The sequence below is a fragment of the Microplitis mediator genome, chromosome 4, assembly GCF_029852145.1.
Source record: "Microplitis mediator isolate UGA2020A chromosome 4, iyMicMedi2.1, whole genome shotgun sequence".
NCBI lineage: Eukaryota > Metazoa > Arthropoda > Insecta > Hymenoptera > Braconidae > Microplitis > Microplitis mediator.
The window spans coordinates 15,040,181-15,065,530 of NC_079972.1; the positions used below are offsets into that span (position 1 = coordinate 15,040,181).

Here is a 25,350-nt window from a genome sequence, read left to right on the forward strand (position 1 = left end):
TCATCGTCTAGACCCAGCTGTCGACAGCCAATCCCAGTCCGGTTATTTCATGAAAATAACGGCTTTAAATTTTCAAACCAGATGGCGCCTTCTTACGGCCCGGATACTTTTGCTCTTTAGCTGGCGGGTGGATTTTATTTTGAATTTTTGAGGTAACCCACTTTTATATTTATTACACTCGTTTTTAATATTTTTTATTTTACTATAAATAAAATTTCTAAAACTTGGTAATTTTAAAAATTTTGAATTTATTTAAACAGCTGCCAAGTTACCAGTCAAAATTTAAATTTAAAAATGGGTGATTGTAAATAAATGAAGTTGGCTTTTATTTAATAAACGCCGGGATTGGAGTCTACGTTTCCATGGCAGCGGACAACTTGACGTTTATTATTTTATTTGATATTGATATTGACGTTAATATACATATATATCGTATGTAGTCATATATTTACACTGATACTATTTTATTAAATACTTTTTTTAAAAATTATTTATTTATACGTAATGTGTAACAATGGATCAATTAACTGGACCCGAAGTACAGGTTGTACTCAACTTGAAAGAAGGTAATTTTGTTGAACGTAACCTCTTTGTTTTTAAAATGGCGGGAAATTATTTATTATTAATATTATTAGTAGTTAGTAATTGTTATTGATTTGTTTATTTTTTTTTAGGAAAAGGATTTGATAAAGTAAATAATCCAACATGTATCCTCGCAACTTTGAATGGCTTGTCATTGGAGACTGATTTTATTGATCCTGAGCCATGTCCTCAGTACACAACAAGTCTGGTATGGGAGGCTACCAAAAGTACTTTGAGAAAGTAAGTTTATTAATTTAATTATTTGTAGTCTGGTATTGACATGTTGGTTTTAATTTATGCAGGATGCGTTCAGGACAAGAGCCTCTGAAGATCGAATGCTTTGAGTACAGGGAAAATGGAACTAAAGACAAGTTGGGATACTTGTTGTTGAGTTTGAGGACTGCACAAGTTGTTCCTAGAGGATATGACGGGAATATTAAAACAAACTGGCTGAAGCTGTCGGGTCTGAGGAGCGACGTCAAGGCTGACAAACCAGAATTTTTGCTGTCCTTGACAATAGGAGAGCGCGAGTCTCCAGGTACTGCCGACTCCAGCAAAAAAGACGGAGTTGATCAAGTGGTTCTGCCTAAAGATCTACCGACTCCTTATCTTATCAACGAAGAACGTCTGATACAATTGGGTTCTGTCAATGAATGCCGTGATATATTTATATTTAGTATTATTACCGAAACTGTTGCCAATATTGAGTGTCTTAAAGACAGAGCCTCGAAAATAGATACCGACAAGTCTTATACACTTTGGTATCACGTATTTGAGAATGAAATTCAGTCAAAGCCTTTTGTTTATAGTCAGTCAGTTTCGTTGGACGAAAAAATAGTTATTCGTATAAGAAGTTCGTTGAAAGTTATTAGAAATTATTTACAATACAAACCGTATTTTTTGATACTACTTAAGCACAGGGAAAGTGTCTTGGGTCAGTCGGAAGTAGATCTGAGGTCTCTGGTGCCTACTGATATTGTTGAAGATTTTTTAAAAAATTCAGACAATGGCTGCACAGTTTTGTACGAACATTGTTTGCTAAAAACTTTAGAAAATAGGGAGGAATCATTTGTTGTTGAAGACAAACCATTTGTTAATATTCAATTGAAGTTGCAATACCTAGGACCTAAATCAAACAGCTCGCAGAATTATTTTAGTGAAATTTATAAGAGAGCTCCGCATTCTATTGATTACATGGTAGCCATTTTTTTATTTTATTCTGCATAATGTTTTTAATTTCGTAGCTACGAATTTTTTTTCTTTTTTAAGGTACAAAAATCATCGGATATTGAATGTCATCGACATCCTGCTGGTGATTACCACAAATGCACGTGTGAAGTCCATAATATAAATAGCTGTACCAGTAGGATAGATCGTTATCCGTCAGTTGATTTAGCTCAGAGACGTATCGAGTACTCTCATATGTGCAATAAAAAAGATAATGCTAAAAATGTCGGTGCATATCATTGTTATTGTTTACATATCACATTGAACAGTATTAAATTGAGATCTGAAATGTCTATTGATAATATCGAGTTTCGTTTTCATCATCCTAAAGCTGAGATAATGTCGACAGTTTATCCGAAAGTCCCAGCGCTATCGGGTGATCAATTACGATTGCAAGATATCGGCTGTAAATTACATTTCATATCTGCCTCTGAAGAAATACGTAATTTATTGTTATCATTTCCGCCAAAAGTAAGTGTTTGCGACGGTGATAAGGCGGAAAATACTTTTGTGGGTCAGTCGGTCCTGGATGTCTGTCGTTTGTTTGACAATCAGATGACTCTAAATTGTCAGTACGAAGCGCCGCTGTTTGATAACAGCTTCAATGAAATCGGTTTCATTGATGTCTCGATGTATTTAGAGGACCATGGCCCGTATTATCAAACAAACAAACGGTCTCGTGACGAAAATTTGGGCCCGCCGATTCTCGACGACAGTCTTGTGTACAAAATCGTCGATGAACTGGAGACCTGGAAAGAACGACAGCAAGAAATATTTAGATTAGAGTTGAAGCGCAAGGAAGAACGTCATTTAAATCGTTTGAGCGAAGAGTGGCAGAAACGCAGAGAGTCCTTGGAAGCTAAATTTAATGAGAGTGTTGAGCAATGCAAAGTACTAGCAAATAAATTAAATTCAGCTACTGATGACTTACGGGCGCGTAAGCTGCTAAGTTTGGAGAAAGAGACCCGTTTAATTAAAGCCAATGAGGAATTAAAGCTGTCGTATGATAAAAAGTTTGAGGAATTAAAAGATAATTCACAAAAGGTACAGCAGGATTTAGCGTCAAAGCTCTCGCAATTAGAAGAACAAAAGCAGAGTTTACTTGTACAAGTTGAGTTAATGAGAGTTGATAATGCAAAGCTTGAGGATATTATAAGGAAACAAAATGAAGAACTCAGTGCTTGTAGAAAGGGTTCATTGATGCAGGATCAAACAGAAAATTTATTACATGAACTTAAAGACCTAGAGCGGAAGTTGAACAGCGCGCAGAAGAGCAAATCATTTTTCAAAGAACAGTGGGGCAAAGCTGTCAGAGAAATTCACAAGATGAAGATGGAGCACCGGCAAGCTATTGAAGTACAAATTAAAAATAACAAGGAAGAGTTGAAGAACATCAAGTACGTGATACTTTTCTTTTTTTTTTTTTAATAAAACTTTTAGATTGATATTTTATTTTTATTTTTGTTTACAGTTTAGAGGAAATACTTCATGCAGACTCGGCAGCTTTGAACAGCGACAAGATACTGCTGGGTCAAATCCAAAAAGAGATAGACGTTATCAGACCAAAACGTTCTTACTCATTACTCAGTCCCGAAAAATCATTCCCTTCGACATTCAACTCGAGATCGCAAATGAATTTTACTCGGCGCGGTCATTCGGCGGTTTCGGAAGAACAGGACGAACGACTGCGAAAGCTCATCGAGGAACGTGATGCCTTACTTAAGACTAAAAGTTATACAATTGATGATGCCATCATAGTTAAACTTAATACAGAAATACGATCCCTTCTTGTCAATAGCTAAATTATATTTTTTTACACGAATAAAAACAAAATAAAATAATTATACATTTTTTTTCACTTATAATGACTTAGTAAAGTATGGGAGAATATCTATCGGCGCTGGGTAATCTCTCAGCCACATGGGTCCTTTGTATGTCCGGTTATTGTTTCCGTCCTTCCAATTTCCTTTGGGCAGATAAATATCTCGGACTATTGCGTTTTCTGTGATCACTGGAGCCACCAGGACTTCTTCTCCAAGTAAATATTCTAGATAAAAAATAATTTATTACATCAAACAATCATCAGTTTTTTAATAATTAATTTATTACCGTCATTTATTTTGTGGGCTTCCTGGTTGTCAGGATCAACCCACCATATAGGCGGATTTACTGGCGCTCCAGTTTTTACTGCAGCTTCCATAGCTTTTACAATGCTCGGAGTTATCGCTGCATGAAGGTCTGTGTACTTTCTGGAGATGTTGATGGTCTAGATAAAAATATATAGTAATTAGTAGAGTAAGTCATTAAAAAATATAAATAATATTTTACTTGTTGATCAAAGTCCCAAGGGACGAAGGAGTACTGAAGTGAAGGCATGAAGACGTTGCACTGAAGCCATCTGATGAATAATTCTTTCGACGGAAGTACTGTACCATTCAACATGCCGTTTAGATATCCGTTGCCACCAATCATGTCAGGGAGAACGAGACCGTAACCTGCCATATTCATTTGGACGAGAGTTGTTATCAATGTTGGCAGTCCATTTTTCCAGGTCCATCGAGAGTCTTTGTCGATCATCCGGATGAAAATTGGCAGATCTTGGGTTGCCCAGCCGACTCGAGCTTCGATTACTCGATCAAAATTACTAGCGAGTGCGTTGATGTAACTTTTTGTAAAAATACCAGGTTGGAATTGGATTGGACCCGTTAGGTTGGCCACCTGTGGCAGCCAAGATGATTCACCAGCATCAAACTTGAAGCTGTCAATACCAAGCTTCTGTATTTGCTTCAATCTTCCGACCCACCAGGCCACGGCCTTTGGATTTGTGAAATCAATCGTCGATGCTCCGTTGTTAGCTTAACATTTACAAACGACCGATTAGCTAATTATCTAATCAGCAATCACGCAATCTAATCATAAGTATACTTACTACTTTGCCACCAATCCATTAAAACTTGTCCATCTTTACTTTTAACAAAGTACCCATTTTTCAAAGCTTCCGAGTACGCTGGGTTACAATTTTTATTTATGAACGGGTGGATCCACAGAGTCACCCGGAACCCTTTTCGTTTTAACGACTGCGTCATCCGCGTAACGTTAGGAAATTTAACAGGATCAAAGACTGCGGAGCCGTAGCAAGTTTCCCAGTTGTCATCGATCTCCAGCTGGCTATTATTGAACTTATTCTTCACAATCTCATCAGCGAAGTCATTGACAACCTTCTCACTGACATTGACTTTGTACCGCGCCCAAGTAGACCAAATAGGATGTCGGATCATCCTTACATCCGGATATCCCGAAGGCTTCCCCAGATGACGATTTACCACAGACTGATGGGCGAGTCTTGAATTATTGTGCCAGGAAATCTCATAAGACATCGCCAGCGTGCTGTTGTCTGAATAAGGCGCCTTGTTCTCAGCAATCAAACATAAATATTTGTCTTTTATATTGTTTTGATCCAAAAATAATGGAACCCAATTCATTACTCTAAGACTGAACCCTCTGCTAGACAGCCAATATCTTTCTGCAATTCCCATATTTTCAGGATGAGTTGGAATGTACGGCTCCTCTTCAAAGTACATGTGCTGAACTGGCCAATGCTGATATCGGTACTGTGGGCCTCCAATCCACTGGGTGTCATCTCTCAGAGACAGACAATCTGTCAAACGTCCTTTTGACGATGGCAGGAAACGATTGATTGTAACGAAGTCCTGATTAGGGACAACTTTTATTACCGTGTGCGTTATGTTGCCACTGGTAACACATGTTGTGTATAACGCACATTGTTGGAGACCTAGTGGTTTTCCTTGCAGACGAGGTTCTTCAACATAGAACTCAATGCGCATTTGCGAACCGTCTGCAAAAAAATAATTTTTTTATAATGAAATTAATAGAAAATTATCAAAATTATGCAGTAACTTTCTCACCATTTTTGGTAGAGTTCAGCACAACTTGATTATTTTTTGTGTTGATTTCAAATATTCCATTCTTTGATTTAGCAATTACTCGCGTAAGAGCTGAATCCTCTGCATCCTCGACATCTTCGTAGGCAAATACACTAGCACTGCCTAGCACAAGAAGAAATATAACTCTTGCTGAAACTAAATGAAGAAATTTATAGTATTGTTATTAATTTTGAACAACGAATTTGATATTAAAGTAGAGAGCGACACTTTACCAATCATTGTTTCGTAGACTAACGATCAATTAACACCCGCAGACGTAACACTCGTTTTTATATCAATCGCTGTATCTCAAATGCAACAAAAATATGACCGATTATCTCTGTTGTCTCTGGTCTTAGTCGAGTGCCGTGATTGGATTTCCCACCTAAGAAAAGACGATTATCTGGCTTCCTGTTAAAAGGAAATCTAATGTTATTATATATGGCCTCATTTGTCGTTACCCGGTGAGAATTTTTAATAAAAAAAATGTCATTAAGCCAGTGGTGATATAATTCTAGCTCGGGCTGTTACATGACCGACTATTAAATTTTAAAAGCTGTTATTTAATGTGTTTATTAAAAATTGATATCTGAAGTTGGATTGCAGATAATTTTATCAATTCGTTTCTCAGCATACATTCCGGGCTCAATACTAACAAGTTTATCATTTTTAATCAGTACAAGTTTTTATTGAAAATGTTATTTATTGAAAACAAACATTTTGTGTTCTTTGAATTTTTTAAAAATTTAATTATTTTTAAATCTTGGGTATGAATGAATTTTATATAGAGTGTGAATTTAAAAAATTAATTTTCAAATTCTCCCGCGTATTTATTTGAAAAAAAAAAAATCGGACTTGTATGAAGTTCGTTAATTTCTTACAAAATTTAATAAAAAATGGAAAGTATCTGAGCTGTAAATTTAAAAAAATAATTATCAATTAATTGTAAGTGAAATTTAAAAGTAAAATTGACAGCTTTAATGACGTGATAAATTAATGCGAGTTACAGTTGATGTAATTTCAAGTTGATTAGATTTAAAATAAATTTAAAAAATAATCCGAGATAACCGGGGGAATTTTACTGGATTTAAATTTTTGTGCACGTGGCGCCCTCGTGAGCAAGGGAACTAATCACATGGCGATGACAGAGAGACCTGACTGATGCGTCATATTGGTTCTCAATCTCAGTATTTTTTACAATTAACTCGACAATCATTTATCGTTGAATATTATTTTTAAAAATAACGATTACATCGATAATATAATTTTTTACTGATAGTCAAATAACTCAAGATAATAAAAACTGCAAAAGTGAATCCAAAAATTTAAAAAGTGTGAAAAAAGTAAAGCCTTCCAATCGATAAACTTGTCATCAAAACCTTGCACACGAGCATTGCGCGCAGGTTTTTTTTTTTATCGCTCGTTAATTATTTCGAGGTTTTCTTATTATAAACTTGTGCAAGAAGAAAAATGTCTGCGTCAATGATTTCAAATGCAAAGCTACAAGATGACATGAGCAGCATCCCACTTGCTGATGACGACCCACAAGGTAAACAACACAACCATAATATATGTATATATCTTGGTGTCATTTTTATGACCTAGATTAATCTTCTGACAATAACACGAGAATTTTTTAAATTTTAATTATTATTGTTTAGTTATTATTCCTGAAGAAGACGTCCCGGATAACGACACGCACATATCGGATCCATTTGGCAGAGGACATAGTATGGATTCAATACCATCGACATTCACCAATGGCAGCTGTAGTCCAAATAGTAAATATTTATTTTATTTATTTATTGCTCTAGTTATTGATCTTACGTTTAAATTTTTTAATATTAAATAATAATTACAGGCTTAGATCCTGATGTAAGTCCTGATGAACAGGAAGAAAAAGCGAGACTGATAGCTCAAGTTCTTGAACTACAAAATACATTAGACGGTAAATTTATTTTAATTCATTTTTATTTTTAAAATAGTAAAATTAATAATGACAGTAAAGTTAGCGGACACCTGAAAATTTTAAAACTTTAAAATAATAAATTATAAACTTTATAAAATATAAATAAAAAAATACATGCTTAGAAAATTCAAAATTCAGTACATGTATTTTTTTTAATTATTTAATTTTTTTTATATGTAATTAAAAAATTGTCGTATGTCTGCTACTTTTTAGGGTTTACGTGTACCTATTAAAAAAAATAGACAAATCTAGCCCATTCTTAAATGATACTGAAGTTAGCTGACGTCTCATAATTTTTGGATTTTTTAAAACACGATAAATTATAAAAAAAAAAAAAATATGAAAAAAAATTGCACTTATAGTCTTTTTAATTTTCTACATGTGCATTTTTTCAGTTTCTTTTTTTCTTCAAATTTAATTGTTGAAAATAAAATTCAAAAATTTTTAATTGTCTGCTAACTTCCGAATCATCATTCTTAGCTGGTTTCTAGCCAAAACTATCCCATTATTAGACTTCTGAGGACTTACGTGTACTTATTTAAAAAAATAGACAAATCTAGCCCATTCTTAGTTACTTTGTAGCCAGATTCAGAGACCATTTTATTGTTTTAATTATTAAATTGTTTTAGACGTAATTAAAAAATTGTCGTATGCTTGCTACATTTGCACTGATAAACTTATATTTAAAATTACAGACCTTTCGCAGAGGGTGGACAGCGTGAAAGAAGAAAACTTAAAACTAAGAAGTGAAAACCAAGTACTGGGACAGTACATTGAAAATTTAATGTCTGCGTCAAGTGTATTCCAATCTACTAGTCCAAAGACTAAAAAGAAGTAAGCTTTTGTTTTATAATCAGGTTATAATGGATAGCTATTAATAATAACGGTAATTATTATAGTTATTATAATAATAACAATATATATAAATATGTATAATTTATCGAGTTTAAATGGTTACAACTAGTCGGCCATCATTTTTATAATGCAATAACGATAAATATATTTTTTTTAATCAAATTATTTTATTTTTAAATAATCGGATAGAGATAAAGCACTCGAGCATTTATTATTATACTTAATGTTTTTTAATAATTATATTTATTTTATTTTATAAATTTTTTATTTTGAGCTCGACTGATTTAATGCTTATAAGTTTATCACCAAAGAATTTAATTGCAATGTTTTCCGGAAATTTAACTGCCAAGTTTGCTTGAGAGCTTCTGTGTATTAAGAGTTAGTAATTTATTTATTTTATTATTTTTAGACCCAGTATCTGATCAGGGAACTAGTACCCGATCACTCAGGTATTTGTATATCTATATTTTTTAAATTTGACTAAATATAGTTATACAAATACATGGAATGATCGGGTACTAGATCTTTTACTTCGCACGGAAAAAATAGAAGTGGAAAAATTAATTTTCAGTGCAAAAAAAGGGTCCTCGTATTAAATTTCAAATATAGTTTGCGCTGTAATAATTGGAACTACTTCTTGTAATAGAGTAATTACAATTATAGATACCAAATTTTACATGATCCTGAAGTTAGCAGACATTAAACAATTTTTGAATTTTTGTTTTTCAATAAATCAATTGCAAAAAAATATAATAAAAATATGCACATGTAGAAAATTTTAAAAACTACAGGTGCAATTTTTTCAAATATTTTTGTTTTTATGGTTTATCGTCTAAAAAAAATCCAAAAATTATTAGACGTCTGCTAACTTCAGTATCATAATTTTACAGTTTTTAATGTATTTTTTTTTTTAGTTGAATGAAACGTTTAAAAAATAATGTAATTTTTAGTTTCGAGGTAGAGGGACTTTGCTGCTATTTGAAAATGTAATTTTTCCACAATTATTTTTTCCGTGTACTTTTATTTTTATCATAATCAAGCCTTACATGATTAAAATTTATTTAAAATTTCAATTCCAGTTAAATTATTTATAAAAATTTTTTGTCTCCATTTAAAATTTCCAATAATTAATCACACGATTAAATTGTGGTCATGAAGGGCTTCGATGATACCATTAAATAAATTAATTTACGATGTAAACTCATACTAATTATGATTATTATTAGTAATTTTTTGCTTGTTTTTAAGAATTGATTGATTTAAAAAAAGAGTAAACTAAGAAATATATATAAATAATAAATTTAACGGAGATTAAATCTCCGAGCACGAGCTTTGCTTATGGTACGAATGTACTGCTGTGTAATTGGTGTACAGAGATGGTAAAAAAACAAAAAAAATAACAAACAAAGTTATATTAGATAAATATGTTTATGAGAAAATTCTTATACATAGAAAGTAATAACTAAATATATATATGATAATAATGAAATACTAAAATCTATTAGACTAATAAATGAATAAAAGTACAGAACAAAAAGATTAAAATAAAATCTACTAAAACTGTTGCGTTCGCGTGTATTTCCGTTGCCGCTATTGATGTGACACGCAATCAGTTATTATTTAAAAAATAAATAAATGTAAAAGATAACTGATATTTATGCTCATGGGCACAAAGTGACTGCACAATTCCAAAAAAATAACTAAATATTATTCCACTGTTAAACGTCACGTTTAAAAATAAATATATAATGAATATCTTTAATTTTATTTATATCTATATGTATATATATTTTTTTTTTCAATTTAATTGTATCCTATTACGGTAAACTGGATAGCTTTCTGTCCCCAGGCGGTTTTCGGTCCTGATTTAGGACGTCCATTCTTTTTTATTCCAATCCACCAGCTTTCCTTTGCGTATTTACGTGATCTGAAGGCCTCATAATTTCCAATACTCCATTGTTCCCACTCAGTATTGTCTTTATTTTGTTTCAACTGAAAAAGTCAATTCTCAATTACTCAAGTCCTCGTTAGAAAAATTTATTATTTTCATTATCATTTAATTAACATTTGTGTGAATGTAGAAGACGAGACAATTAATTAAAATAATTAAATTAAAAAAATGCGCGTACTGATTTTTCATGATCCTGAAGTTAGCAGACAATTAAAAATTTTTGGATTTTTTTTTGAACAATTAAATTTGAAGAGAAAAAAAAAACTAAAAATATGCACATGTAGAAAATTTAAAAAACTACAGGTGCAATTTTCTCAAATATTTTTTTTCTTCTGGTTTATCGCCTAAAAAAAAATCCAAAAATTATTAGATGTCTGCTAACTTCAGTATCATGATTTTTCATTGATCTAAATACGAATTTTTTTATTTTTACTCTACTAAGAAAATTTAAAAAAATTGACAGCTGTCAGCTAGACTTACACTCATTAATTAATTTATTATTTGTGATACTGAAGTTTTTTAATTGATTGGAAAAAAAACCGAAAATTGTTAATTGTCTGCTAACTACAGGGCCATTATTATTTACCCACCTCTCCATAAAGGTGACCTTTTTTATTAAACGCCAAGTAGTGCCCAGTTTCCGGATTCTGTATCCGTATTACCCCAAACGATACCGAGGTAACATTAAATAACGCTGTAAATTAAACCAATTATTAATAATTAATAAAACTAATAAAATACTTGGAGTGATTACCGATTTGGTCATAAATGTTTGTTTGCCCGCGAACGAAACCCGCTGGAGAAACAGTCAAATGGTAGCCAGTACGACAGAAGAATTTAATTAGCTGGCATCTGTAAGCCGGATTATCGACGGAATTGCGTGGATCCCAGAGTATGCAGCCCGATGATCCAGTTGATGATTTATCCAGTTGATTGGTTTCATAAACAGGCTTTCTGTGTACATGTACCAGAGTTACTTAATTAGTTTATTAAGGTCAGAGATGCGTTTTCCGTTACATAAAACTACAGACTCCAAGGATAGATTGTATTTTTTTAAATATGTAAATAAATATGCAATTGCATCAATTGCAGGCTCTGTGCAACTTGACCTGAAGATTTCACTCGGTCAATCATTACTGAGTAATTACTAGATTACGCGTGACTTGCCAGTCAATAGGTCAATTATTATTTAAAATTGGTACGTGCGTGGTTAAGAGAAAATTCACCGTCTAAATTATTTAATAATCTTATATACCGATGTACAAATCAGCAAATAACTATATACATTCATATATATATATATATATTAATACAAACCCGTTCTCATCAAAGGTCACCGTTGTGGTTGGATGCCGAGTTGTATTACGTTTCTTCCTCGGTTGATTGACTGAATTCTCGTTATCATTTTTATCTGAAGACGAGTCGGTGTCGTAACTGTCATCAGTTGCGCTGTCATCAATATCACTTGATTCCTCGTCGCATGTTGGCGCTTCCTTATTTTCTTGGATCCACCGCAAACTCATTTTGATAATCACCTTATATTTATTTATTTTAAAATGTAATAATATTTTATTTTATTTTATTTTATAATAAATGATAAAACAATGAACAGGATTAGCGGTTTTTTACGCTCTGTTGATCCGCTGGAAATTTACTGTCTACATTATATTACACACTGGGTATGAGAAGTAACGTTACATTATTACTCTCCGCATTGTATTTTGTATTGTACTGTAGACTATTGTAGCCTTGTATATTTAGTATGGACTTTTTTATTGGGCTGTTGAATTAACTCGCGGGTTCAAACGAAAGATAACTCAATTATTTATTTATTAAAAAGAAAAATAATGGAAGCTGGGTCGAGCAGAAGCTCCAACAGTGCCCGCGACTTGGGAGAGACTAACTGGGAATCCATCGACGATGGACCGACACCCACACTCTGGACATGTGAAACGTTCTGCACCGTTTAACACTACGTAGTATGTACTAGAGCTAACAAACACCTTGTGTATGTACGTTGGCTCTATTAATAGCAGGATCTCTGGAGAACATTTGAATTCGATCTGCTATTCAATGACATCAGTGATCAGCAGATCCGATGACTGCTCTTCCGCGTATGATTTTATTCAAATTTATTCGGACTTTTCTCAGGGAATAAATGATCGAAGGTGTGGTTCGAAAACTAACATATATATGGTTTATATATTTATATAAAAATAGTTTCTCAGCAGTATTTAAATGCAAGCCATTATCCTCAATCGATCCGCTGGTCTTTAATAAGACTCTCAAGTAATAACTATTTTTAGTCTCTCCCTTCGCTAGTATATTTTCTAAAAATAATTTTTCAGCTGACGATAAGTGTCAACGTTTAGAGGAAATTTAATTTATTTATCGGCTATTATGTAAGTCTATAAAATTATCTATAGGTATTAATTTAAAGGAGCGAAGTCAGTCAAGTGTAACCATAGGTATCAATTTTTTTAATTATAATGGACATTTATTTTTAAATATGAAATTACATTTTTCAATAACATAAACTTACATTATATTATATTATATTATACAATATTTCACAGTACGTGATGATGATTCTTAGAGGCAATTACTGACGCTAGTAATTTAATATATTTCATAAATTGAAATTGTAGATTATCTGCTCCGTTTCGCTAAACGGTTCAGAAGAGATATTACATATATTTTCCATTTTATTTTACTTCTTTTACATTTATAATTATATATGTATGTAAGATTTATAACAAATTTAATAAAGAAACGATAAATTTTTTTGAAAATAAAAATATAATAAAATAATGAAGAACAAAAAATAAAATATTTATTAATTGAGCTTCTATGAAAGCCAATTAATATTTTAAACCCATGAGGTGGCACGAGGGCTCTCATAAATATTATTACACATCCTATATTACAATAATTTACACACAACACATGACATTACTTTCAGCTTGATAACTTCGCCGTGATAATTATCTTTCATTTTTAATTTTAAAAGTTTAATCAACATTCAATTTGCACTATCTGCTTAACATCTAATTACGCATTAATTACATAAATACACACTTGTATGTACACGTGACAGTTAAAGAAATATTATTTATTTATTTATTTATTTATACTTTTTTAAGTTTCAAATTTAAATACCCATCCGATGGTTAATCCGGAGTATGGCTATTTTTAAATTAAAATTAATTTTAACTCTTAGACTCCTTGTGGCACTCATATATTTTTTTCTTTTCTATTTACACACACGTCAGAGTATAATGGCTGATATTTCATTGAAATATTTTATTATTTTTACACGCAGCTGAACTTGACGCCTGTAAAAATATCAATTTTTTAAAAATTTTTATAGATAGTAATAATAATAATAATAATTAATAATAAGTACCGTCGTCGCTTGAGTAGCAATTGTGGCAATGGAGTTTATGATTACGAACGCGAACGTCCGTTCCCATAAGTCCGTCACCGAGACGCACATGACAGACACAACATTTGAAACATTCCATGTGATAAAACAGGCGCAAACTTTCTATAATCATCGCTGCTCCTCGTCCTTAATAAAATATACAGGCTCGTAAGTAAGTAAATAAATAATAATTTAAGTAAACAGTAAATCGTAAATTGTGAATGTAAAAAATAATAATTCAGTACCCAGCTCATCGCCGCAGTGAGAACATTTTTTCTTTCCACTGACGCTCAGCAATTTTTCCTGAGACTCGCCAGCAGACGTTCCAGGTGATTGATGGGCTTTTTGATGCATCATGGCGAGATGCGCTGACGGCTGATGATGCGCCTGGGGCAAATGTTCCTGACTGGCACTGTGGTCAATCCTAAATTACATTTATTACTTAATATTTTGTCTTGTGTCTCAAGAAATTACGAGTAATTAAAATAAAATTTTACCTCCGTCGAAGAGGCAACGGTCTCTCCTGTGCTCTATTTTGTATTCTCTGAGTAAGTGTTTGAATAATTGAATCCGGTAATGGTTTGCCTTCAGATTTATATGAAGTTGTTGTGGCAGTGTAAGGTACGGAAGTTCCAGTCACGTGTTGCTGCGGTTTTCTTTGTGGGGGTGAGCGTTGGTTTTTCTCATTAATTCTCCTCTGTTCTGCCTCCTAATAACAATTGCACATAAATTATTAGCGAGACTTGATTATAATTACCTTTAGTTGATATACTTATATATTTATTTAAAAAATAAAATTACTTGAATGAGCCAGTGCTGGTAATTCAAATCCTGGCTGATAATTCGAGGCCCGTCACTCTTTCTCCGCTGGACCCACTGATCGTTTTTAACAATACGCGTTCTTGGTACTGCACTCAGAGCATTGAGAGTCTGCTTGGTCATCTGCTGACCAGCGTGAGTTGATAGCGCGATTGCCGAGGTACTGTGACGAAGCGAAGCATCCACCTGCTGTGGAATTGAATCTGCTGATGGAATCCTACTGTTTCTGCGCATTTTATAAATAGCTATAGTTAATTTAAGTTGTTAGTAACCGGTATAAGGTGATGATAAAATAATTTAATCCACCGTGACTTTTCACTAGACTATTTACAATCTCGTTGTCGTAGTCGTCGTCGTCGTCGTCGTTATGCAAGTCACTTGTAAAACGGATGAAATAACCGGAAATTAAACGCGAATACATATAGCACGGGCGCAATACTACGGCTTCCTGATACACTCCGCTGGAGGAGAACATTCTACACTAAATAGGGAAATGTCGGGAATAAAATTCGATTGTTTCCCGTGAAATTCCATTACTATTATTACCTTTAGCATTACTATTATTATTATAACTATTATTACCTGATGGTCATGTCTCGTTGCCGTTGATCGATTAATCTTAATGGCTTCGCCGGAGGAATGGGCGGAGGTGCCGGACGTCGGCGCTGATTGTCCTGAAGCTGTAGATTCGGCATCGAGGACCGGTAGTTGGCCATGTCGATGTTCTGATAGGTAGCGTGGACAATGTTCCCGGCGTAATTAACGTTTTGCAGAGATTGCCATTGCTCTTGTAACTGTTCAGCGAGCTGCTGCTGTTTTTGCTCACGGTAAACCATGTTCGTACGCTGACGTTTCAGTGCCTCTTGCTCTAACTGCAAAAGCTCTCGCTCAACACGTAGAACTTCCTGTACACATACAATTCCCATTTTAATTTAATTTACTTTTTTTTTTATTACGTTTCAATGCCATTCAATAGTTTAATAGACACGTGACTTACCCCGGACGAGTACTCGTCGTCGTGGTCACACATTACGGCATTTACGACAGTGTGCTGTGGAAAAAAAATTAAAAATTAGTAATTAAATAAATTGATTAATTGACAATTGATAATTAAAAAAAAAATACAAACTTCTGGTTGACGGGTCGGGCGGTCGATAGATCTGAGATGTACGTCATCTTGACGGCGAATGTCAACATTTCTCCGTTCCTTGTCGTAGATATCCTCGTGTAATTTAAGACGTTCCACTTCAAACCTCAACTTCTCCTGCTCCCTGAGCTCCATCTCCTCATCACGGATGACTTCCGACTGCATCGTTATTTCCTGCTGCTGTAGAATCAGTTGCTGCTGCTGCTGCTGTTGATTTCGCAAATGGTCTTCCTCGGAGTTGCGCGGCTGTATCTCCTCGTTCTTACGCAGCGAGTCGTCTTGCCGATGCAACACCACTTCCTGGGCTCGTTCACGCTCCAGCTGCATCTTCTCCTCCTCGAGTTCTCGGAGTTTGTGCGCGAGTTTTTCGCCAATGTCGCTGTGTGCCCCCAAAATATTTTCACACATTTCGTTCTTCTTTTTTCTCTCACACACTCATGTACACACACACACGCCCACCAACACATGCTGTGATGCCGTGAAAAAATTTCCATTCATTCAGACCAGTAATAAATAGTGATTGAGTGATAATGAGAAAAGTAAATTAGGAGCTGTATAAATAATAATAAGGCACTAAAGCTACGAAAATAATTATTGCAAAGACTCTTTGTGTTGTTTTTTTTGTGTTTGTTTATTAACTAACGATAGCTTTGTTCTAATAAAAAATCCATAGTTGATCTACAACTTGAGAGAAGAGCCGTCCGGGCTACAGGCTAAATCAGAGCACCCAAACCAATACTGCAAGAGATACGCGTATGTATATTATATATTAATTTATATAAATTTATAAAAGAAAAAAGAGCAAGAGAGAAATAAAAAAATAAACAAGATAATAGTTGTAATAATAATATAAAATAAAACGTCCACCGTGGGATAGACTTAATATTATATTCTACCTGTTCTGCTCACGATCGTTGCCGTAACGCCACTGCTCTTCCTTCTCGAGCACTTCAATGATTTCACGTTCTTTCTTGGTAATCTCGTCTTCCTCGGAGGAAGTGACACTTGCACCAAACGGTTCACTGCTCTGACGGCTGTGCTGTGACATGTCTGGACTCACCGGCTGCTTAATCCAGTCCTCGACGTGACTGAGCTCCACACCCGAGTCTCGCTCGTGGCTAGAGTCTTGCTCGTAGTTGCTGTCGGTGTCGTAAGAACGACGATGCATTTGCTCGATCCGTCTCTCCTCGGCCAATATCGCAGCCATATCTGGCGGCTTCGCGAGGCTGAATTCCAGGTCATCGTCGTTAACCTGTCGTTGAAAATCAAACATTTATTTTCATTCTCACTCCCAAATGTATTATTTATTTTATTTTATTTCACAATAGACAAATAAATATTTATGATTATTTATTAATTTATACCCCTTCGATTCCCAAGAAATCCGAGCGACGTGTACGTAATTCCTTTTTAATACGACGGGTTGAATTTAATCGCTTTAAAGGCTCGATCGGTTGATTTTCTTCGTCGCTTAAATCTGTTGGTGGTGGAGGTGGTTTTTCCTTTGGTGGCTCTACGCTCGATGGCGGTCCCAGAGGGAAAATTAGTCCGTTTAATATTTCTTCATCACTCGACAAATTCAGTGGGAAAATCTTCAACAAAAAAACACAAAATTAATTAATAATCAGACAGTAAAATAAAAATGAACAAATTAAAAAATTAAATAAAACTTATGATCTTGAAATTAGCAGACAATTCAAAATTTTCGGATTTTTTTTTCAACAAATCAATTACAAAAAAATAAAAATATGCACATGTAAAAAATTTTAAAAACTACAGGTGCTATTTTTTCAAATTTTTTTTTTTTCAAATTTACCGTCTATAAGAAAATCCAAAAATTATTAGACGTCTGCTAACTTCAGTATCATATAAAACTTACAGATTTCGATAACGACATAGAAGTATCAATAAACTCCATGGCAATTGGAGAAACAACTGTCGGTTTATCGTAGTCGGATATGTTTGATTCTGTCTCGTATGACAGCTGCGTTGAAGAAGCCACTGACTCAGACTGTGAGTCTTGATAAATATCCTGGTCGACTACAATAACTGGGGGAGCGGCGTTGTTGGCTGCTTCAACGTTGGGACAAGTAAGAGGTAACTCTGCGCTCTGGTTGCCGCTGCTCGTCGATTCACTCGCTCGGGCTTCTTCTTCTTCTTCTTCTTCTTCTTCTTCTTCTTGCTCGACTGACTCTGATGAGCGCTGCTCGGATTCTAAAGCGAAACTGCTACCGATAACAATTGATTCCTGCGGAGGAGGAGCAGATGTACAATCATAGTCTTTATACATTGTAATAATATTAATAATAAAAAAAATAATAATAATAATACTGCCCGTTCTTATGAATTATTGTTGCGCGTTACGAATTTCGCAACGCCACATTCTATGCAAATTTACCTACGCAATCACGGGGAATAAGCAGGCCCTTCACCTAGGTCGCGAATCATCAATAATAATAATAAAAAAAAAAAAAATACTCGGACGAATTCCCCCAGCAGGTAAATTTGCATTTAATTTATAAGTTATTCGCTGACTAGTCTCATGCATACGGCGGCAGTTTAAATTTATCGGACAATTTCATGCTTAATAATTTATTTATAAATTGTTTAGTCAAAAAAAATTAAGTACCAAGAAAAATAGTGCAATAAAAAAAATTAGTAGTGAAATAAATGATGTAAGCTGTCAAGGGATTAACAAATAGATAAGCTGTACAAACAACAAAAATACCACAACCCATGTGCGCTATTTAAGATCTAAACAATAAATATTATCAATGTCGTGATCGCAAAGCCCATCGAGCCTAAAACTCCACGATCGACTCGCAGATAATATTTATTGTTTAGCATTTCGCGGTTTAAATAAATAAAATAAAGTAACACAATTTAAATGCTGGGTTAAATGGATGCTAGATCTCTTACCTTGACGCTGTTTCCACTCACAATATTTTTTAATCTCTAATTTAAAATATTTATATAACACGTGACAGCTGCTCTATGACACATGACATTATTGTGAAAACTTAATCATGTGTTTATGTTTTATATAATAAATTGAATAATTAAATGACTGATCCTCGAGCTTCTTTGTCTCGACTAGTTGCTCAACTACTAACAGAACGTCATTATATTTTTTTTTTGACTTCATAAGTATGTGGAATTTTAGATCTAGTTATTGATTAAAATAAAGTAAGCCAGATTATTTAGTTTATTAAATTAGTGTCCGATAATAAATGATAAAAAAAAATATTTAAGTATGTTATCATTTTAAAATGACATACTGATAATAAATATACGTAAAGTACCGTAATAAATATGAATTATAAAATTAATTATTGGCATTGTTATCGAGAATCAGTAATAAATTATAAAACTCTTTTCCTCTCATCTCTTATTATTATTATTATTGATAAGCAATATTAATAACAAGTCAATTAATTGTCGGTACTTATATATTTAATGACATTTTTCTTAACGTCTACAATTTATGACAATCCTGTTACTAATAATTTACGTACAATAATTATAATTATAAATAATAAACTAATTAAATATGTCGTTTAGTCGAATAAATAAATAATATAAATACCTAAACTTATATCGAGAGATAATGATAATTAACAAGTTTTAATTATTTAATCATTATCACAATAAACTTAAGTTGCGTGTTTGATTACATTATAGCTCTAGTTCTCTACCTTAATAATTTATCGCAAATAATAATAATAATAATAATAAATAATATACTGGCATCGTATCGTTTTCTCTTTCTCTCGACTTAACTCACGCACATAAGACACTACTGCGGTGGATGATCTAGCAACTACACATACGTGATTCTTGGTAAATCATGTCGCATATATATATGAATATATATGGTATTATTATTATTATTACTTGTTTTATTCGTCTATTTACATTGCTGATGATAAAGACGCGGTTAATTGCCAGAGTACTGGAGTCTATCTGTATTTTTAAAAGTTACTTTAAATACTAGGGTGGTCGTTAAAAATTCAATTTTCTCAGACGCCTCATAAAAAACTTCTGTTTAGTGGCAAAATAAATAAGGAATTTAGATTTTTCTTTTTGAGTAAAAAGAACACGTGCCTCAGGACGATTCATTTTTCGATACAGTCGCGGTTTTTTTTAAATATCTCCTGAAATATGCAGATTAAAGGAAAAAATCATAGGAACAATTTTGTAGGAAATTAAATTCTTGACAAAAAAGGTCATGCTCATTTTTTTTATAATATGTGTATTTACGAAGATATTTTGAAAAAACATTTTTTAGGTCTCATGAATTGAGCGTTTTAAGGATTACAAATGTTTTTTTCAAATATCTTCGTAAATATACATTTTATAAAAAAAATGAACATGACCTTTTTTGTCAAGAATTTAATTTCCTACAAAATTGTTCCTATGATTTTTTCCTTTAATCTGCATATTTCAGGAGATATTTAAAAAAAACGCGACTGTATCGCAAAATGAACTTGGATCGTCCTGAGGCACGTGTTCTTTTTACTCAAAAAAAAAAAAATCCAAATTCCCCATGTATTTTTCTACTAAACAGAAGCTTTTTATGAGGCGCCTGAGAAAATTTAATTGTTAACGACCACCCTATTAAATACATAAGGCATTTTTTTATTTTTACCTACCAAATAGATAAGTTATACTAATTATTATTATATAAATATATATGTATATATGTACAGATTCTAGCACGCGTAAGTTAATGATGGTAATAAATAATAGATGTATAGACTGGCTCAGCATTTATAATTTAAATTTGATTGAGGATCATTAATCCTGACCTCACTATCACTTGGTTGCTGTTGCTGTTGATGATGATCATCAGTAAAGTCAACTTTGGTGACTGTTATGAAAGGCGTTACTGGCAGTACCGGTGAGACATCTTGAGGCACGATTATTTTTTCGCATACTTCAAAAATTGTACGTCTTCGTTCCGACTTACTATTGATATTTAAATTAAACTCCCCAGCTGCGGTGTCTTCTTGAGTCTTGAGAGGCGACGGGATCTTGGAAGGAGGCTTGAAGGAGAGTGGCGATGAAGGGAGAGACTTGGAGCACGTGCTCTGTTTCATTGGCGACGAGGGCGGAGAGCTGGGAACGGAGGATGAGAGTTTTATGCTGACTGGCTTGCGAGGAAGAGGAGTGGGAATTTTTGAAGGCTTAAGTGGAGTGAAGGAAATAGACTCAGCTGAGGATGTTTTTGATTCGTTAAATTTAAATGGGTTTTTTGAATCCGCTGACTCGGACTCAAAGTCTTCTTGAAGTGACGAGCTTGAGTTATCTGGGGTAGCTTTCGCTGGAGGACATCTGCGCGGAGGAATTCGCGGGCTTTGGTAGACAATAACGCGATTCGAGGATTTAGGGCTGATATTTGAGTTTTCTGTTTGAGGTTTGTTAGTTGGCAAAGTCTTTCCAGTAGTTTCGGCAGTACCCTGAGAAAGTAGAGACCAAAAGCAACTGTTTACAATAGTTAATGGTGTCCCTAAACCAGCAAGTGTCAATAGAAATAAAGTTAAAAGTACCCAGTTGCCAATTAACCAACACAATTGTAAATTTTCCTACTACTTTAAACCCAAAACCATTTATAATTATCGAACTTACCTCTATTATCACTGCCGACTCCAGCTGGCTATCAACTTTCTCTTTACTTTTCTCTTGAGATATTTCCGGCTTTGAATCCTCATCTTCATGCTGCTCTGACTTTTTAAGTTGACTGCACTCAGTAATCACTTGTTCATCATCTTCCTCATCATCGTCATTATCGCCATCATCACGATCATCTTGAACTGGTTCCCGAACTTGAACAGTAATTGAAGTCCCAGGGTGGGCGACTTCTTCGTCAACTGGTTCGTCAGCCTGACTGACTGAACAGCTGACGTCGGCGGTGTGAATACCAGAATCCTCGCGGTCTGTGTCATTGAGAATTTCAGTAGATGATACTGAGGTCGGATATCTTCTTCTTACATAATCCAACTCTTCGAGACTCTGAACGCGGTCGAATGTGTCGGGTTCACTGGACGCGTCGGCATCCAATGAGTCAAGACTTTGGTGGAAGGTAGCACGTGGCGCCCGGTACTCTGAATCTGGAGAAGAACTTCTCTCACTTGGCGATGTTTCGTTTATAATTTCACGATTATTGAAACGTAGGATCTGTTTGTCTACCGGTTTCTTATCAACATCCTTATTATTATTAATATTATTATTGTTATTATTATTATTATTATTTATATTATTATTATTATTACTTCTTGAGGAATCTAAAACAGACAGACGATCTTTAACTTTCGTCGTAAATTCAACGTGTTGCCTTGGACTCGGTTGCGGTTTCACTGGAGGAAGAGGCGGAACAGACGAATAATCATCACTGCTGGCATATTTCTCTAGTGTTGATAATCTCTCACGCAAAGGTCGAACGGGTTCAAACTCATCACTGCTTAATTTACGTGATATTTTATTTTCACGTACAGATACTTGTTTCTCTAAACAACTCAACCGTTCCCGTATTGTCGTCATATCACCAGAAAGCCTGTCAATAACTTTTGTATTTTTTTCTTCTTCATCACCAGTTTCGACTGTTTGTTTTTCAAGACTCAAAAGTCTTTCTTTTATAGATACCGCCGAGGAAAAATCACCAGATGAGCGATTGCTCGCGTTGTTGTTAACTTTGTTATCAGCGGTCTTTTGTGCGGCTTTTTCAAATATTTCACGGCGTTTCAGCACATCGACCTTAACAACGGGAATACTTTTATCACTTGCAGCAATACCTTCCTCGTACATCATTGACTTATTGTCTAATTTAGACTCGTGTTTAATTAATGAGGTTCTGGGAAGAGTTTGCGGCGGCGCTCTATTATAACGAATAGCTCCTTCGTAATTGTACTCATCAGGTTCTGGTGAACTAGTTGTTGCAGTTGTCCCGGAATCGTATTCTCGCTGATCATCTTGAAACCCGTTGCCGAATGAACAAGATTTTTTACTAATCGCCATTTTTGTTATCGGCGTGACGCTGACGGAATTTGTCACGGGATTGATATTATTATTGTCATTGGTATTGCCGTTTTCGTGAGACGTGTTGTCTAGATCCGAATGATTCTTGTCGATCTCGCTATCTCGATCGCTCTAAAAAAAATAAATGGTATACAGTTAAAATAACAGATAAATTTAAATTTAAAAATAAAATAATAAATAAGCAGAAAGATAATACGTACAAGAACACTCTGTGTGTCGTCGTGGGTGTCGCCGCTTACAGAACTTTTACCGCTGCTCGTCCCAATCCCGAGATCGCTCAAATCATTTGAATCTTCCTCGTGATACAGCGCCAGGCTCATACTCAATTTTCTACCCCGACTACTGCGTTCCTCCATCATCTCTGAAAACGTTTTACTCCGACGTCTATGTCTGTCATGTTCCTCTAATTCGAGTTTCTTAACTTCTACGACTCGTTCGATAATGTGCTCTTGTCGCTTCCTTCGGCTGCTTTTCCAATTATCCAAATTCTGAAAAATAAAAAATAAAAATTGAATATAATTTAAAAAATAATTTACAGCTAAAACTTATTTACAAGAATGCTGTAATTAAAATACGTTATTTTTAAACTAACTTTTAAAATAATTAAACAATGCACGACATTTTTAGTCCGTCACGACCTAACTACTGTATTATTTTCTTAAAAACTGTTATTCCAAAGTTCCATAGTCACCTTTTTTTTTTTTCATCCCTACTTCTTCCTAAGACTTTAATAATTTTTTTTTTTTTTTCATTTTAAATTGTCAATTATTTCCCTGAATTTTATTAAATTGTAATTATTTTGAGATAAAAATAGACAAATCACGTGGGAGATGATAAAGAGGTTATGAACTAATGAAATAACAGTTCCGAGATTATAAATTTATTTGAATAGTTTTTTTAATGAGCAAAGGATCACAAAGGCCTGGTTTCGAGACATTAATAATAACAATAATTATAAATGACAGTGATTATTAATTATTGAGGTATTAATGATAAAATAATCTTACCGATTGCCAGTCTTCTGGGTCATCGCGTACTTCTTGTTTAACTTTTTTGACTTCCTGTACCTTCTGCAACTGCTCCTGAGCAGTTCGATAAAGTGAACATGGCCCGACTTTAACAAACTGCAGTGGATTTGTTGCCTGTTTCGGCGAAGTCTTTAAAGTTGTTTTTAATTTTGGCGGTTCGTGTGAAATCTACAAGGCATTAAATCAACATGATTAATACACACGATACTGTTGTTTCATTATAAATAAATATACATCAAACAAATATGAGTACGATAACGTAAATGGTAAAATAAAACCCATATATCATACCCAAATATATCACTTAATATTTATATTTATTTATTTACTTACCATCCTGTCGTTTCGCCGCTCAGTGGCGGCATTTTGAGACGACGGCATACTCCGTCTTGTACCTCCGTTTCTTAACGGATCCTCCTCTTCACTGTAGCGCGATTCCTCGCACTGACGAGCCCATCCTACACTTGGCCTCTGAAAAATAAACAGGAAGCCTTAATAAGAAAGATTCGTTTTGCTCATGCATTGAAATAAAGGCAAGTACGCAAATTCAAAAATAAAAAAATATATATAAGATTTAAGGGGTAACGGTAACCGATTTTCAATTCAATTTAATTTACGGACAAACATTAGAAACCTAAAATAGAGAGTCTTTAGCGTTTTTTGAAGCCTTAACAAAGAGCTAGAAATTTCGTATTTTCAAAAATTCTAATTCGTCTCCGAGAAAAATTGGTTTAAAATTCTCATTTACTCTACGAGTGCAACAAAGACAGTCCCGATTATTTTTCTGAGTGTGAGAAAGAGGTCCGATACCGTATTTTCTTAAGAGACAGATTAAATCTAGTTGCGGGACTAAATGTAAACGTAATGAACGAAGGCGTGAATCGCGGATGTTGTCATACATATATGACATAGGGGAGGGTGGGGCAGAGCGGCCCCCCTAAGCCAATTATTATTTTTTGTGGCTTTCAACCATATGATCACTTTACTTTTGTCCTATTTCGAACAAATTTATGGACATTTTGCCAAAATTCTGAAAATTTTTTTTTTTTTTGTGGGGCAGAGCGGCCCCCCTTCAAAAAGTGATAAAAAAAATTTTTTTTTTCGTTTTTTTTTTTTTTAAATTGTTTTCATCATTAAGAATGTATTTCTTACTCTTGACAACTATTTTTGGTTTTATATTACTCGAAAAAAATTTTTTAAAGCGTAAAAAATCGTTCACTCTCGATTACCTTAATTACTAATTGTTATTTAATAAAAAAAAAAATCAATTCTATAATTTTACTTTATTTAAAAAATTTATCAACTAAAAAAAAAATTTAATTTTTATAAATTTTTAGTGACCAAATTTGCCTCTTATATAAAGAAACGG

The 25,350-nt window shown here is 33.8% G+C and overlaps 5 protein-coding genes across 6 annotated transcripts in view; 2 read left to right on the forward strand and 3 right to left on the reverse strand.

Annotated features, from left to right (window-relative positions):
- The first annotated feature begins 16 nt into the window (after positions 1-16).
- On the forward strand, positions 17-3,651 carry LOC130666362 (centrosomal protein of 120 kDa). Its single transcript, XM_057467264.1, has 6 exons — positions 17-152; positions 261-566; positions 675-822; positions 885-1,779; positions 1,852-3,206; positions 3,281-3,651. The coding sequence occupies exons 2-6, from the start codon at positions 515-517 to the stop codon at positions 3,609-3,611; spliced, it is 2,781 nt and encodes a 926-aa protein (XP_057323247.1). The 5' UTR covers positions 17-152; positions 261-514; the 3' UTR covers positions 3,612-3,651.
- LOC130666363 (myogenesis-regulating glycosidase) lies at positions 3,595-6,144 on the reverse strand. The gene is made up of 6 exons (XM_057467265.1): positions 5,987-6,144; positions 5,736-5,909; positions 4,739-5,665; positions 4,138-4,664; positions 3,919-4,075; positions 3,595-3,856 (listed from the first exon to the last, which is right to left on the reverse strand). Exons 1-6 carry the CDS (start codon positions 5,991-5,993, stop codon positions 3,669-3,671), a joined length of 1,980 nt encoding a protein of 659 aa, XP_057323248.1. The 5' UTR covers positions 5,994-6,144; the 3' UTR covers positions 3,595-3,668.
- Positions 6,145-6,879: 735 nt separating this feature from the next.
- LOC130666368 (short coiled-coil protein B) lies at positions 6,880-9,181 on the forward strand. Its single transcript, XM_057467303.1, has 4 exons — positions 6,880-7,302; positions 7,415-7,534; positions 7,615-7,701; positions 8,418-9,181. Exons 1-4 carry the CDS (start codon positions 7,224-7,226, stop codon positions 8,558-8,560), a joined length of 429 nt encoding a protein of 142 aa, XP_057323286.1. The 5' UTR covers positions 6,880-7,223; the 3' UTR covers positions 8,561-9,181.
- Positions 9,182-10,326: 1,145 nt separating this feature from the next.
- On the reverse strand, positions 10,327-12,626 carry LOC130666367 (fibroblast growth factor 1-like). The gene is made up of 4 exons (XM_057467302.1): positions 11,846-12,626; positions 11,283-11,482; positions 11,119-11,222; positions 10,327-10,569 (listed from the first exon to the last, which is right to left on the reverse strand). The coding sequence occupies exons 1-4, from the start codon at positions 12,049-12,051 to the stop codon at positions 10,381-10,383; spliced, it is 699 nt and encodes a 232-aa protein (XP_057323285.1). The 5' UTR covers positions 12,052-12,626; the 3' UTR covers positions 10,327-10,380.
- Positions 12,627-13,001: 375 nt separating this feature from the next.
- The window catches only part of LOC130666361 (J domain-containing protein DDB_G0295729), a 50,891-nt gene continuing 38,542 nt past the window's right edge, over positions 13,002-25,350 (reverse strand). Inside the window, exons 2-17 of one of the 2 annotated variants that reach the window (XM_057467262.1) lie at positions 24,315-24,452; positions 23,961-24,149; positions 23,154-23,441; positions 21,547-23,064; positions 20,727-21,377; positions 17,798-18,166; positions 17,283-17,510; positions 16,815-17,170; positions 15,901-16,297; positions 15,769-15,822; positions 15,354-15,676; positions 14,754-14,997; positions 14,450-14,661; positions 14,198-14,376; positions 13,935-14,099; positions 13,002-13,863 (exon numbers count right to left, since the gene is read on the reverse strand). In XM_057467262.1, the coding sequence (XP_057323245.1) occupies positions 13,841-13,863; positions 13,935-14,099; positions 14,198-14,376; positions 14,450-14,661; positions 14,754-14,997; positions 15,354-15,676; positions 15,769-15,822; positions 15,901-16,297; positions 16,815-17,170; positions 17,283-17,510; positions 17,798-18,166; positions 20,727-21,377; positions 21,547-23,064; positions 23,154-23,441; positions 23,961-24,149; positions 24,315-24,362 (5,244 nt within the window). In that variant the 5' untranslated portion in view covers positions 24,363-24,452 and the 3' untranslated portion in view covers positions 13,002-13,840. The remainder of the gene's footprint in view (positions 13,864-13,934; positions 14,100-14,197; positions 14,377-14,449; positions 14,662-14,753; positions 14,998-15,353; positions 15,677-15,768; positions 15,823-15,900; positions 16,298-16,814; positions 17,171-17,282; positions 17,511-17,797; positions 18,167-20,726; positions 21,378-21,546; positions 23,065-23,153; positions 23,442-23,960; positions 24,150-24,314; positions 24,453-25,350) is intronic. The other variant, XM_057467263.1, reaches the window with a different exon arrangement.